This window comes from Rhinatrema bivittatum, chromosome 13 (assembly GCF_901001135.1).
Source record: "Rhinatrema bivittatum chromosome 13, aRhiBiv1.1, whole genome shotgun sequence".
Lineage (NCBI taxonomy): Eukaryota > Metazoa > Chordata > Amphibia > Gymnophiona > Rhinatrematidae > Rhinatrema > Rhinatrema bivittatum.
Window position 1 is genome coordinate 51,712,810 of NC_042627.1, and position 15,618 is coordinate 51,728,427.

General features: G+C 42.9%; 1 protein-coding gene across 1 annotated transcript in view; it reads left to right on the forward strand.

The window, feature by feature from the left end:
• The window catches only part of WDR72 (WD repeat domain 72), a 340,497-nt gene that overhangs the window by 311,765 nt on the left and 13,114 nt on the right, over positions 1-15,618 (forward strand). The window contains exon 19 of the mRNA XM_029574500.1: positions 14,013-14,117. Within this exon, the coding sequence (XP_029430360.1) occupies positions 14,013-14,117 (105 nt within the window). The remainder of the gene's footprint in view (positions 1-14,012; positions 14,118-15,618) is intronic.

Sequence of the window (15,618 nt, forward strand, 5' to 3'; positions counted from 1 at the left end):
CTTGTGGGGGTCAGGAGGCCCCCCCCAAGCTGGCCAAAAGTTCCTGGAGGTCCAGCGGGGGTCAGGGAGCGATTTCCCGCCGCGAATCGTTTTCGTACGGAAAATGGCGCCGGCAGGAGATCGACTGCAGGAGGTCGTTCAGCGAGGGTTCCGGCGCCTCGCTGAACGACCTCCTGCAGTCGATCTCCTGCTGGCGCCATTTTCCGTACGAAAACGATTCGCGGCGGGAAATCGCTCCCTGACCCCCGCTGGACCTCCAGGAACTTTTGGCCAGCTTGGGGGGGGCCTCCTGACCCCCACAAGACTTGCCAAAAGTCCAGCGGGGGTCTGGAAGGACCTCCTGCCGTCCAATCGTGTTCGTCTATGGCCGCCGCCATTTTTCGGCGCCATTTTGGAAAATGGCGCCGGCTGAAGACAACAAGATTCAGTAGCAGGAGCCCGTTCCGGACCGCTGCCGTTCCGGACCGCCGCTGGACCCGCAGGTTATTTAAGTCATTTGGGGGGGGTTCGGGAGGGTGGGGGATTTAATTTAAAGGGTCGGGGGTGGGTTTTAGGGGGTTTTAATGTGCCGGTTTTGCGATTTTACGTTTTTTTGATTTTTCACGATTTTTCACGATATTTTACCCCCCCAAACGGCAACAATACGATTCCCTCCCCCTCCCAGCCGAAATCGATCGTTAAGACGATCGAGGACACGATTCACATCCCTAGTTAGCAGTAGCGCACACAGCACAGCACATATACACTGTATGTGTGTTTGTGCATGTTTATATGTGTGACAGACAGTTCTCTATATAGTGAGTGGTACTGTGAGTGGGGGATCAGTTACAGTATTAAATAAATTAATTTGCAATATCCAAACCCCCTGTAGGCGGCAGTGCACTTCAACAAATTCCATCATGTCAAGAAAAGGGAGAGAAAATATTGGCAGCTTTGGCAGGGGTAGAGGAAGTGATGCAGATCCAGCCCAGTCTATATATAGTATCAGTGATTAAAAAAAAAAAAAAAGGCACTATTCCTGCCCGCAAACTGAAAACAGACATTTTGTGGCAGCAGTGGAAGGTAGCTCAAGGCAAAAGAAATTGAAAGTTGGAGAGCATGTGCCACTGCCACCTGTTCCTCTCCCTCTTGTTTTGGAGCAGAGGGAAAAGGCTGGAGAGCTATCCAAGGCAGACAGAAGCAACTGAAGGGCATGAAGTTGGGCAACAAAACTGCAACAGCTAAAATCAGCTTGTTATGCTGGTGGACCCTTGGCCGAGGGAGTGATGATGCTACCTGTGGGAAGAAGCCTTACAGGTCCCCACCGTCAGTAGGTGAGGCTGATGGAAAGCACAGACCCCACTGGAGCTTCACCACTACCAGCCCACATTCCTCTTAGGTTGAGCCCTCGGGTGCTGAGGCCAGCTGGACTTATGTGGGGCCTCTGCAGAGATGGATGTCCAGGCAGAAGAAGAGACACATTGGTGTAGGCCGAGGTCAGGCACAGAAACCACAGAAAAGCAGTATTTTCTGCTTTTCTATTCAAGGCTTGAGGCACCTCAAGACTTAACATCAGCATTAATTTTTGAGGTTTAAAACGTATGTTGGGTCACGGTGATTTTTTACATTGGAGTACTAGTTAATAGCCTCATCAACAGGGCATTTACATGTGATGAGCGTTCTTAGCTATGCACTGGTTTGGACGTGCTGATCCCCTTATTGCATCAGGGGTTAAGGACACGCGTCCAAAACACATGTCCAACTGCAGGTTAACCTGTGCACTAGCCTGAGTGCACAATATTGCATCAGCCTACTTGTGTGGCAGGTTAACCAGCTTCTTAATCAGATATCTTCAATAGATATCTGGTTAAGTAGCACTGTCAAAATTTGAAAAAATGTAAAAGTGACTTGCAGGCCAATTCTCTCCCTCCCCCCTCCCCCCCCACAATATAATATATAGCCCTGCAGTGCACTTTCCTACCCTAAAATCCCTCCTAAAAGAAATGTGTAGGGGATCTACGGGTCAGACCCCCCTCACCCATCCCTTCCCAGTTTCTGTTTAATTTAATCGGGCATCCCTGTAGACCCTCCCATCTACCTGAAGTTTTAATATTCCAGGCCACAAACACCCACCCACCACTAAAATCTAAAAAAACCCCCCAAAAAAACCTTGCCCAGGAGCGAGGTATGAACTTACCCACTCTCAGTGCTCCAGCACTGGGAATGTAAACTGTGGGTTTCTTATGCTTTCAGTGCTGGAAGCGTAAACTGTGGGTAGTTTATGCTTCCAGTGCTGCTTCCGACACTCCATTATTTACCTCTTTCCATTGGGAAAACTGACCATTTAGTCCTACATCTTGTTTCCTATCTTTTAGCCAGTTACCAATCTACATTAAAACATTCTCCAATTTTATGACTTTAGGGGGTCATTTGTAAAGCTTATCACGTGCGAAAAGTCCCTTTTTGCGTGTGATAGCTTGCTAGGGGGAGGAGTCAGAGAGGACTCTGAGATGTCTTCGCTGGCGGCGATAAGGTAAGCCATGTTATCATCACCAGTAGCGCGCCCAATAGCACCCAATAGCACGGTGGTGCTATTGGGTGCGAAAGTCGGCAGCGATATCACTGCGGTGGTGTGATGGCTGCCGGCTTTTGCAGGCCTGTCCCCCTTTGCCCTCCCTGCCCCCCATTTTCGTTGGATTCACCATTCTTCGTTAGAATGGTGAATCCAGGCCTTAGTTTGCTAAGGATTTGCTTTTGAGGGACTTTGTTAAATGACTTCTGAAAATCTAAATACACTTCATCAACTGGCTCACCTTTGTCCACATGCTTGTTCACACTTTCAAAGAATTCTAATAGATTAGTAAGACTTGAGCTACCTTTGCTAAATTCATGCTGGCTCTTCCTCATTAAACCATTTTCATCCATATGTTTAGTAATTTTGTTGTAAACAATAGCTCTACATTTTATCCAGAACTGATGTCAGGCTCACAGGCCTATAGAAACTTGGGTTACTCTGGAGTCCTTTTTGAAATTTGACATCAGATTGGTTATCCTCTAGTGTCTAGTCCATAGGTACAGAGCAGATTAGAATGATAAGTAACAGATTACTAATAGCAGGTCTGCAATTTCATATTTGAGTTCCTCTGGAACCTTGGGATGAATACCAGAATCCAATGATTTACACTAATTAGTTTATCAATTTGATCTAACATCAAGTTTCACATTGATTTGTTTCACTGCCTCGAATCATCACCTACAAAGAATGGTTTTGGTATATATAGGTCTCAACATCCTCCCCAATGAAGAATGAAGCAAAGAATTAATTTAGTTTTTCTGCTATAGCCTTATTCTCCCTCAGTGCCTCTTTCATTCCTTGGTCATCTACTGGCCAACTAATCCCACTGTTTTTAATGTGATTGAAAAAGCTTTTATTATTCATTTTTATTGCATTGGTGTCTCCACAAATTCTTTCTTCAACTGCTTAATTAGTGTTTTATATTTAACTTGCTAGTGCTTATACACCTTATTTTTCTCATTATATCTTACTTTCCATTATCTAAAGGGTGCATTTTTGGCTTTAATAACCTTTTTTGCAGCATCATTTAGCCATTGTGGCAAATGCATGCTCTTCTTTTGACCTTTTTTAATTTGTTGAATGCATTTCGTATGGGCTTTCAAAATGATACTTTTTAACAGTCTCCCACCTCATGTAGACCCTTGTAACTTCTCCTTTTAGTCTTCTACTAACTAGTTTAATCATTTTATTATAGTCACCCTTATTAAAGTCGTAGGTTACCACAGTAGTTTTATTTCTTCATCTCCCTCCAGTGATAATCTCAAATTTGACAGCATTATTTATCTATCTATTTATTTATGTATTTATTTATTTATTTATTTATTTTAAAGATTTATGACCCGCTCACTACAAATTTCTGAGATCAGCAGCTCTACCACCATTACTCTTTGAGAAGATCCTACATTTCACTGAAAACCTCATCTAAAATAGGAGCCCCCTTTCATTAATTCTATTGCTCCATGAAGCAATCATTATGGTGTCTAGGAACTTAACTTCCCTGACATGCTCTGATGAAGCATTCACTCAGTCTGTACTGCATTGTGCATAACTGAAATCTCCCATTGTTGTTGTGTTTACACATTTGATAGCCTTATCTAATCTCCATTTATGTTTTATACCATTCTTGTCAGGTGGATGTTAGTAAACCTCCACTGCTATACTCCTCCCCATCCACATGAAATTGCTATCCATAAAGATTCGAGGGAGTAAATTGCTTCCTGCAGAATTTGTATCCAACTCAAACTCTGTGGAAACCTTAACATATAAAGCCACATCATCATCACTTCTATGTGCTCTGTCATTTCAATATACTTTGTACTTTAATATCACAGTGTCCAATTAGTTGTCTTGTTTCGACTAGGTCTCTGAGATGCAAGCTGCGTCAATATCTTTATCTAGTGCCATACACTTTAGCTCTCCTATTTTATTATTTAGACTTCCTGCATTTGCATGCAGTCCACCTAAACTCATGTTTTATGCTTTTTCACAACCTGCTTACTAGCAAGTGGTCCACATAATTTGGAATCTGCTTTTTCTACATCCTCACTATCAGGACACTCTGATTTCCCCTTTCTAATGTATTCTTTGTTGATTTCCTGCTCCATACAATGCACTCCTGAGCCATATTCAGGGAGGGTCATTTTCAGACAGCTAGTTTTGTGAGTAAATCATAATGTTAACCATGTAAATGATATTGAAAATTTTACTTCAAGCCAATGTGTATACCTGAATTTCCCACTGATCTCCAACTTAAGTCAAGGCTCACATTTCTTGTGCATTTTGGGGCAATTTTGAAACAGCCTAATTAGCTACAAAGTCTGCAGGAACTTTCTACTAATGAGCTTTGTAGCTAACTTTTAAAATTGCCTACAAAGTCTATGGATATAAAGATTCATGAAATTTGCAAATGCTTTTTTTGTCTGGGTACAGTTTATGTGGCCGATCCCCTGCTTGTGCTTTTTACCTCATCCAGAGGTGCTACAGGTTCCAGTCAGGTGGGGTGCATGTTAGGGATGTGAATCGTTTTAGGACGATTAAAATTATCGTCCGATAATTTTAATATCGTCTTAAACCGTTATGGAACACAATACAATACAGATTCTAACGATTTATCGTTATAAATCGTTAGAATCGTGAGCCGGCACACTAAAACCCGCCAAAAACCCACCCCCGACCCTTTAAATTAAATCCCCCACCCTCCCGAACCCCCCCCCCCCCAATAACTTAAATAACCTGCGGGTCCAGCGGCGGTCCGGAACGGCAGCGGTCGGAACGGGCTCCTGCTCCTGAATCTTGTCGTCTTCAGCCGGCGCCATTTTCCAAAATGGCGCCGAAAAATGGCGGCGGCCATAGACGAAAAAGATTGGACGGCAGGAGGTCCTTCCGGACCCCCGCTGGACTTTTGGCAAGTCTCGTGGGGGTCAGGAGGCCCCCCACAAGCTGGCCAAAAGTTCCTGGAGGTCCAGCGGGGTCAGGGAGCGATTTCTCCCGCCGCGAATCGTTTTCGTACGGAAAATGGCGCCGGCAGGAGATCGACTGCAGGAGGTCGTTCAGCGATGGTTCCGGCGCCTCGCTGAACGACCTCCTGCAGTCGATCTCCTGCCGGCGCCATTTTCCGTACGAAAACGATTCGCGGTGGGAAATCGCTCCCTGACCCCCGCTGGACCTCCAGGAACTTTTGGCCAGCTTGTGGGGGGCCTCCTGACCCCCACGAGACTTGCCAAAAGTCCAGCAGGGGTCCGGAAGGACCTCCTGCCGTCCAATCTTTTTCGTCTATGGCCGCTGCCATTTTTCGGCGCCATTTTGGAAAATGGCGCTGGCTGAAGACGACAAGATTCAGGAGCAGGAGCCCGTTCCGGACCGCTGCCGTTCCGGACCGCCGCTGACCCGCAGGTTATTTAAGTTATTTGGGGGGGGGGTTCGGGAGGGTGGGGGATTTAATTTAAAGGGTCGGGGGTGGGTTTTAGGGGGTTTTAATGTGCCGGTTTTTCGATTTTTCGATTTTTCGATTTTTAACGATTTTTAACGATTTTTCACGATATTTTACCCCCCCAAACGGCAACAATACGATTCCCTCCCCCTCCCAGCCGAAATCGATCGTTAAGACGATCGAGGACACGATTCACATCCCTAGTGCATGTTATCTTCCTGGGCCCTGGCACAGTCACTTGCTCTTTCATACACAAACTCACATTCCATCTGGATGATGGCCGCCGAGGAATGACATTTAAAAGAGTTGCTCGTGTTGAAAGGCCAAATTATACAAGTATCTGTGCCGAGCATGAGCAACTCTTATTTTAAAACGGCTCAATTACACATGTGATCAACCCAGTGCATGGGAAAAAGGGGTAGAGTCAGGGCGTGTCAGGGGCATTCTGGCGCAGAGTCAATTTTTACACATGTAAATCCAGCAATTTTTACACATGTAAATCCAGCAATTGCAAGGCACAGCGGGCTGTTAGTCATGTATCTTTACTTCTGTGCTTGATGAGATGTAAGTCTGCAAAATCTTGTTTTAAGCCAGAAAACACTGGGTGAGGGGTCTGGGTAAACAGGGGAGAGTGAATAACCAGAGGGGTCTGAATGACCTTCAGAGAGATTGGGCAAACTGGAGGACTATTTGGCAAAGCTGGGAATGTCCTTCATGCGAGCATGTTTTAAAATCCACTTTCCTGCACATGTTAAAGCCAACACATTTCTAAGGAAGATACGCAAATTATGTTTGCTTGAGTAACTGCTTAAAATTAGGAGCACACATACCGGTACGTGCAACAGGCATATTTTAAATCAAATGCACACAATTGCTTGCATGATTTAAAATTCTTGCATATAAGCATATATGGGCACCCATGTGCTCATTTTAAAGTTAATGTCCCAGTGTGCAAGGGTCCAAATTAGAAGCAAGGATGCAGAAATTACTAAAAGGGTTAAGTAGCAATCAACCCAATCATTCAGCAAAGGCAAATAAAAAAATAAAAATAACCAGAGTCCTGAATGATGTTAAAAACAGTTTACTTCAACTTGAAAATGAGTATCTAGGCCAAAATTGAAAAAATGAAAAATAGCACAAAAATTATGTGATGAAAATCATAGTTTCCTTCTCAATTCTAGATCTCCTTACATGTCTCCTTTCTCCTGTACCACCATTCATGTTCAGGAACCCCTCTCCTTGAAGTGTAGGGTAACTGGAGTATAGTTCCAGAATGCATGGGTCAAAAATTAGAAAAAGATCCCCAAGCTCAAAAATCTAACAAAGTCTAACTGGTCAAAAACTTTCAAACTGTAACCCAAAGCTCCAAAAAGCCGCAGGCCTCTTGAGTTTTCCGGTCAAGAGTCCCAAATTCATCTCACCCTTGCTGTATGTTTCGCTCAGGCAAAAAGTCTTTGGTTGGACCCTTTCAGGATCCTGGGAGGATGCCCTTCTCTTTATACTAAATCAAACTTCTCAAAAAAAATCTTCTCTTCAACTCTACTCAAATCCCAACTATTGATCATGAGAGGTCTTGAATGAGTAGATGTGACTCGGTTATTTACACTTTCGAATAATAGAAGGACTAGGGGGCATTCCATGAAGTTAACAAGTAGCACATTTAAGACTAATTGGAGAAAATTCTTTTTCACTCAATGCACAATAAAGCTCTGGAATTTGTTGCCAGAGGATATGGTTAGTGCAGTTAGTGTAGCTGGGTTCAAAAAAGGTTTGGATAAGTTCTTGGAGGAGAAGTCCATTGACGGCTATTAATCAAGTTTACTTAGGGAATAGCCACTGCTATTAATTGCATCAGTAGCATGGGGTCTTCTTAGTGTTTGGGTAATTGCCAGGTTCTTGTGGCCTGGTTTGGCCTCTGTTGGAAACAGGATGCTGGGCTTGATGGACCCTTGATGTGACCCAGCATGGCAATTTCTTATGTTCTTAAGTCGCCCAAGGATGAGGCAAAGACCCAACAGCTAAGTTCCTACTCTTTTTCCTCCTCTCTCCAACCCACTCCTTTCCCACTCTTTAGTCAACAACCCACTGAATCACTGAGCATGCTCCAGGAGATTTTGTATCTCACTGAAGACTTTCCCCCAAAAGGGTGGCGTTATGGGAAGGGTTGGATTCTCAAAAACCAAAAATCCCTTCCCACTGCCCATTGTTTGAAAAAATTACTTGGGAGCAAATGTTAGTGATTGGCAAAGTCCCATCACATTTATATGGGAAATAGTGTATGTAGTTTTGAAAACACATGCCTTTATTTCTGATTTCTGACACCTCCTATAAATGCGGTTAAAAATACACACATTTCGAAACACACATCCCCTCACCCCAACATTTGCTTGGGGTGAGGGGATAGTTTTCAACTGGCATTCCACCCAGGTAAATAGGTTTCTACACATGCATATGTCTTTGAAAATGATCCATCCCTAAGACATGCATTCTGTGTATCACTTATGTTTGCATAAACTATTGTGGGGATTCAAAAGGGCCTTGAAGGATATGTGAATTCCCCCAGTCCCCTACTAATTGTCATTAAAAGTCTCTTGTGGCCTTAGTGACCCTCTTACCTGCATCGCTGTGATCCTCGCAAGCTGAAAAAAATCAAAGTTAGAACCTTGTGCCAAACCTCACCTCCTTCCTTCCCTGCCCCCTTGCCACCCAAGTCACAGAAAATGCAAACAGTCCTCACCGCTGAGTTCTCAAAGCTTAATCAATAGGTGTGCGGTTCTTCCAGGGCAGGAACAAGTTAGGCACTGATTTTTAGCAGTTAAGCACCTAATTGGTGCCTAAATCTAGGCAAATGAATAGCAGTCCTACATATATGCCCCTAAGTTAGGATGCCTAGGAGTGCCTATTTTCTGTTGAAAACTTAGGTTCAATACAGCAGCTTAAAAATATAAAATATATAACTAAATAAATTTAAGATACAAAGATACATAACCATCAGTCCTAATCATAAACCCAGCAAAAAAGCCTGTCTTTAGCCTTTTTCTGAAAAGCTGAATAATTATTCTCTCGATTCAGATAAAATAGAATATAATTTTCAGTGTCAGGACATACCAGTAAAAAGCCCTCTTTCTAGTCTCCATCAGTTTATTCTCTGACAAAGACAGTACAACTAATAGAGACTGTTGAGAGGATCTCATTGCATGTGCCAGTTGGAAGTCTTGAAATAACCCTCTCAAATAGTTTGGGCCCTCTTGATTCAACAGTTTAAAAACAATGCATGAACTGTATTCAAGGATCTATTGGCAGCCAATGCAATTCCCTTAGAAGAGATGTAACCTGCTCCCATGCTTTTCCCTTACAAGAAGCCAGGCTACCGCATCCTGAAAGAGCTGCAACTGATGAATTACCTTTTGAAGTAGTCCAACATGCAGACAGTTATAGTAATCAATCCAACTGATTACTAATGAATAAAGCAATGTAGTTACATTTTAAAGTCCCCCATGTGTATGCTGTCAGCCAGTTCTCGGATTTTCAAAGGGATACACTTCAGGGAGTTTCCCTTTCAAACTTTGGTTGCAGGTTCAAAGTACCCCCGGCCTGCAAATAATTTGAGATTTTAAAAATTGCCCCCATAATGCTTACTTATTGTAAAGAAACCTTGGTGGTATGCAGGAGTAGTAGCCTAGCGGTTAGAGCAGCAGACTGAGATCCCTGAGGAGCCAGGCTTCAAATCTTGCTGACTCTTCTTGTGACCTTGACCAACTTACTTCACCATCTGTTGTCTCAGGTACAAATTTAGGCCTAGATTCATCAAAATGCAATAATTATATTGCATGGATAATGCCCATGATAAGGAAAAAGGGCGTGGCTATGATAATTCAAGATTTACTGCAATGTGCACTATATTAGTGCTTTGCAGAGGTACTTTATCACGCTGTGTGTTAAAGTTTTTGCACCCCGCGATATTTGTACTTCGCAACTTGCAAAGTGCTCAGACAGGCATTTCTCACTTTTGGGCAGAGAGAGAGAGAGAAAAAAAAACCTCTTTATAATGCTCTCATAGTAGTCAACTCTTTATACCACTATAGCAGGGTCACGTAGTAACTCAAAGAGAGGTTTTGGTGTTGGTCCAGGGTTTGGGAGGCAGTTTTACATGCACAATGAGACGTACGAACAGAATAGCGTACATCAGTGAAGATTTGACATGATTTAGAGTGAGGAAAGTCACGCAAAGATGAGATTTGTACAATGGACTCTCTACCAGGGTACTAGAACATAAGAACATAAGACGTGCCATACTGGGTCAGATGAATGGTCCATCAAGCCCAGTATTCTGTTTCCAACAGTGGCCAATCCAAGTCACAAGTACCTGGCATGTACCCAAACATTAGATAAATCACAAGCTACTATTGCTTATTAATTACCGTAATACTATCAAGCTAGGATGAGAGAACATGGTAGAAATCTCATCTTTGTATGACTTTCCTCACTGCAAATCATGTCAAATCTTCACTGATGTGTACTGTGCTGTTCGAACGTCTCACTGTGCATGTAAAACTGGCCCCAAAAGCCTAGACCATCACCAAAACCTCACCTCGAGTTACTAGCTGGCCCTCCTATAGTGGTGTAAAGAATTGACTACTATTTGTGCCACCCAAGAGGCTCTTTCTCTCTCTCTCTACCTACTCTACTCCACTCTACTCCTCTCTCCCCGCCTGAAAATTCTCAAAATGGAATTTGCAATATTATCGCAAATTCTGTTTCGGGCACATCGCACAGCTGAATGCCAGGAAAAGAGATATAGTTATTTCTGGCATTAAAAGCATGTGATAGCATGTGTTATGCTATCGCGTGGTGCGATAATGCCCCACATTTTCATTTATCCTGCCCAAACCCCTCCCCAATCAAGCTCCTTTGAATACATTTTAAAAATTTGCATTTGCACCATGTGTTGCAATATTTATTGTGGGCATTAGGGCCCTAACGCCCACAATAACACCATAATGCATTTTAATAAATGACCCTGTTTGATTTTAAGCACTGTGGGTATGAGGAAATACAGTACCTGAATGTAACTTGCCTTGAGCTACCAATGATAAACAATATAATGAATATAATTATTTATAAAAATATGTTAGAATTAGCATAAGTTTAAATCCTCTGGATAGTAATACTTGCATTTTGGAACTGTCCTATGTTTTTTTTAGAAATAAATTTGCATTAATAATACATTAAACTTCAATGTTGATTTTGCTATATTTTCCTATTTAAAATATCAGACTAACATACATTATGATATGATTTATTTAGATATATGGGACCCATAGTTATGCAGTTTACAGTTCAGATTTCAAAAATAAGCTGCTAGAGTATTTCCTTCTGAGGTTGACTTGGTTCTTAAATGGAAGAAAGGCAGTCTTATCAAATAAAATAAACTAACATTTGTTTTGCTCCTGAAAGGGTGATTTGAGAGGGCTATCTCTGAGGCCAGGCTAGTTTGTTGGTTGTGAAGAAATAGTTAATTAAAGCACAATGAGAGTGTACTCATCAGATTTGTAGAAATAGTCAAGGCTCTTGAAATTCTAAGATATCTTAAAAGTTGACCAGTATGTTAAAGATCAGTATTAAGTTTCATTTTTGCCTTTGGCTCAGTTTAAAAGAAATCATATGACTTCCAAGAATCCGGTTGTATTAGCATATATGAGATAGAACTATAATGCCAATCAGTTGGAAAATATTTTGAAAACAAACCTATTGGTATGTAAGTTTAGGGGTGATAATGCATTTAATTGAGTGTAATGGCTCAAAAGAGCTGAGCTGGCATTTACTCTGCATTGTTTTGTAAGCTGCGCTGCTCTTATTATGAGATATTTTATATTAAAGGATTAAAGATTTTTCTCTTACTGTCTGTTGGTATTCAGTGTTTACAAGCATCCCCTACATTCCTGAGTTTTTTTCATATTTATGCAGTAAAATCTATTTTTAATTTCTTAGGGATACTTCGCTACATCACAGTTTATAAAATAGTATTATTAAAGGCTGGCCTAGTGGTAGTGATTCATGTGAATGACCTAGATTCTATCCTGGGTTAGATTTTCTGCAGCCTGGGTGGGCCAGGGTGGGATATGCTGTGAAGGCAATGTTCACAACCTCAGGGTGGGGAACATGGTGGTGATAACTATTGGTCGGACTCAGCATCCACATTATATGAGGAACCATGCTTTGTGGCCCCCCAGCTAAAGGCAGGCATTGCAATGGCCAGATCAGGTTGGAACAGCAAGGGGAATATGAAATAGGAAATGCAAACTTTAGGTGTCCATGAATGAATGCTTATGGCACAATAGCCTGAGAGACGGCAGTCCCAATTGAGCAGGAAGCCCAAAAGAAACAGAAGGAAACTGCCAGGCAAAAAACTGAATAACTTCAGCTTCTTCCCAGCTGTAGATTTGTTAACTAAATTGCATGTCACTTAGGTCCACTGTGCAGTAAATTTTCAAAGGCTTAGTCATACTTATGCTGGAGAAGAATCTGGTTAAATGGGACTTTCAGCCATCTAATTTTACGTGTGTACTTTTACAATGCACAGGCTTTTAGCCACAGTAGACACTGGTAGGGATGTGAATCGTTTTAGGACGATTAAAATTATCGTCCGATAATTTTAATATCGTCTTAAACCGTTATGGAACACAATACAATACAGATTCTAACGATTTATCGTTATAAATCGTTAGAATCGTGAGCCGGCACACTAAAACCCCCTAAAACCCACCCCCGACCCTTTAAATTAAATCCCCCACCCTCCCGAACCCCCCCCCAAATAACTTAAATAACCTGCGGGTCCAGCGGCGGTCCGGAACGGCAGCGGTCCGGAACGGGCTCCTGCTCCTGCATCTTGTCGTCTTCGGCCGGCGCCATTTTCCAAAATGGCGCCGAAAAATGGCGGGCGGCCATAGACGAAAAAAGATTGGACGGCAGGAGGTCCTTCCGGACCCCCGCTGGACTTTTGGCAAGTCTCGTGGGGGTCAGGAGGCCCCCCACAAGCTGGCCAAAAGTTCCTGGAGGTCCAGCGGGGGTCAGGGAGCGATTTCCCGCCGCGAATCGTTTTCGTACGGAAAATGGCGCCGGCAGGAGATCGACTGCAGGAGGTCGTTCAGCGAGGCGCCGGAACCCTCGCTGAACGACCTCCTGCAGTCGATCTCCTGCCGGCGCCATTTTCCGTACGAAAACGATTCGCGGCGGGAAATCGCTCCCTGACCCCCGCTGGACCTCCAGGAACTTTTGGCCAGCTTGTGGGGGGCCTCCTGACCCCCACGAGACTTGCCAAAAAGTCCAGCGGGGGTCCGGAAGGACCTCCTGCCGTCCAATCTTTTTCGTCTATGGCCGCCGCCATTTTTCGGCGCCATTTTGGAAAATGGCGCCGGCCGAAGACGACAAGATGCAGGAGCAGGAGCCCGTTCCGGACCGCTGCCGTTCCGGACCGCCGCTGGACCCGCAGGTTATTTAAGTTATTTGGGGGTGGGGGATTTAATTTAAAGGGTCGGGGGTGGGTTTTAGGGGGTTTTAATGTGCCGGTTTTTCGATTTTTCGATTTTTCGATTTTTTAACGATTTTCACGATTTTTCACGATATTTTACCCCCCCAAACGGCAACAATACGATTCCCTCCCCCTCCCAGCCGAAATCGATCGTTAAGACGATCGAGGACACGATTCACATCCCTAGACACTGGTGTTCCAGGTGGAGGTGCAGAGATTATAGCTTGGTCAAGTGAGAAAACTACATGCTCACGTTTAAAAAAAAAAAAAAAAAAAAAAATCTGTTTCTTAAAGCCGTCATTTGAGGCAACACAAGATAATGTCTGTGCACGCGTTGCCTGTTAGGCACCTTACTGGACATGTACTGTTTTATTGTAATCTTTTTTTATAATTGATGACTCATGCTCTCATTATTGAGAGGCCTATTACACTGAAGAGGATGTTTTTCTTTCTGAATGTATTACAAAGTTTTGTCCTTTATCATTGTTTCTTTATAGCTCCTGTCAGTGTGGTCAAGCATGACAACTGCTCAAAATCGGCAAGTTTCCAAGAGATGGAGGATGTGCCTGATAAATGCGTGTGTGAGGAGTCTGAAGGTACAGGTGGGAGTCATTTCATGACAGTCACTAAGTGTAATATGATAAATTTGACATAGCTTTTTGGAAACCTATAAAATAAGTAACTTAGGGCCTGATTTATAAAGCTTTTTCTCCCACCATGTGCCTATGGGAGAAAACCTTTTATAAAATCAGGCCCCATACTAGTAAGACATTTTCTTTTCAGCAGCTGCAGTGCCAAATTAATGGTCACCACCAGGGGTCATATGGTAGAGTGATTCTGCTTTTTCATCAAGAATTCAACTCCTGAAATGGAGAAAGGCTTTACGGCCAAAATAAAGAATGCTGACACTGGTACTTCATTATAATTGGTTTTGGAATAAAATGCTGGTTAATACACGGACAGATTCTGACCTTTTTTTTGGGACTGCACAGAGTTTTGAAAAAATTGGAATGACAGTATCTGGTTAACTAAAAAAGTAAAAGTTCAAATACTGTGGCTCTGAAAAAAAGGCAAACTGATAGCGTCGGATAGCAATTAGTGTTCAAGTCAGCCCAATGCACAGTAGCTATTAAAATAGATTTTGAACTCCAAAGTGGCAAATCCCAATTGCAGCATTATTTATAAATCAAAGCTTCCAGTTGCTATGAGATGCATTATCGTGTCACTGTTGATGAATTTTAAAAAGATCCTGAAGTAAGAAGTGATAAATGCACAACAATGTTACAGGGACGGCGGTATCGCCTGGCAGCTTGTCAGTGACTGTTAGATATCATTGTTAGCATTTTCTAGTCATTTCCACTGTAGTATTTAGCAGTATGGAGTGGGGAGATTTTGAATAGCCCACATTATTTGCAATTCACCCTTGTAGCCCACGCACACTGCATTCAACTTTCAAAGGGAGACAGCTCGTGTTGTTGCCATTTGAAAATTTGAATGTTCAAAGTGTGCCTGCGAAAGCCATGCATGCTCTTGACATCTTCTATTGGCATGGGCAGCCAAGAGGTGGTCAGAGAGCACGCGGACATTTGAAAATGTCAAGTAAGAGCACTTTTTCCCCGCTGACTGAAGCACTCCCAGGGGAATCCTTCATTTTAACCTAGCATGAAGCACATGGTATAGAAGGCCACATATACTTTAAGCCAGGCAGAATAGGGCAATTTCAGCCAAGCCATTTCACCCAGGTAAATAGCTTTGAAAATCATCCTCTCAATTACCTAGCAGTTGGGAGTGCGGCATGCGCTTTGGCGACCTTAATTTTTCTTTTTGGTTACCTGCATCCTGCTACCATGCTCCAGTTTTATGCACACGAAACTGCCATGAGGACTCTTCACTTAGCCACACCGCAGCTTTTCTATGGAAACACAGACCACAACCAACCATGGCAAAGCCCCATAATGCGCCAAAAACCACCAAGAAGATATTATGGGGGCAATATTCATAAGATTTAACATTGGCAAATCTATTTATTTATTTATTTTTATTTGACATATTTTATAGCCCGTTATCCCCAGATAAGATTGATGCAGAGAACATCAGTACATA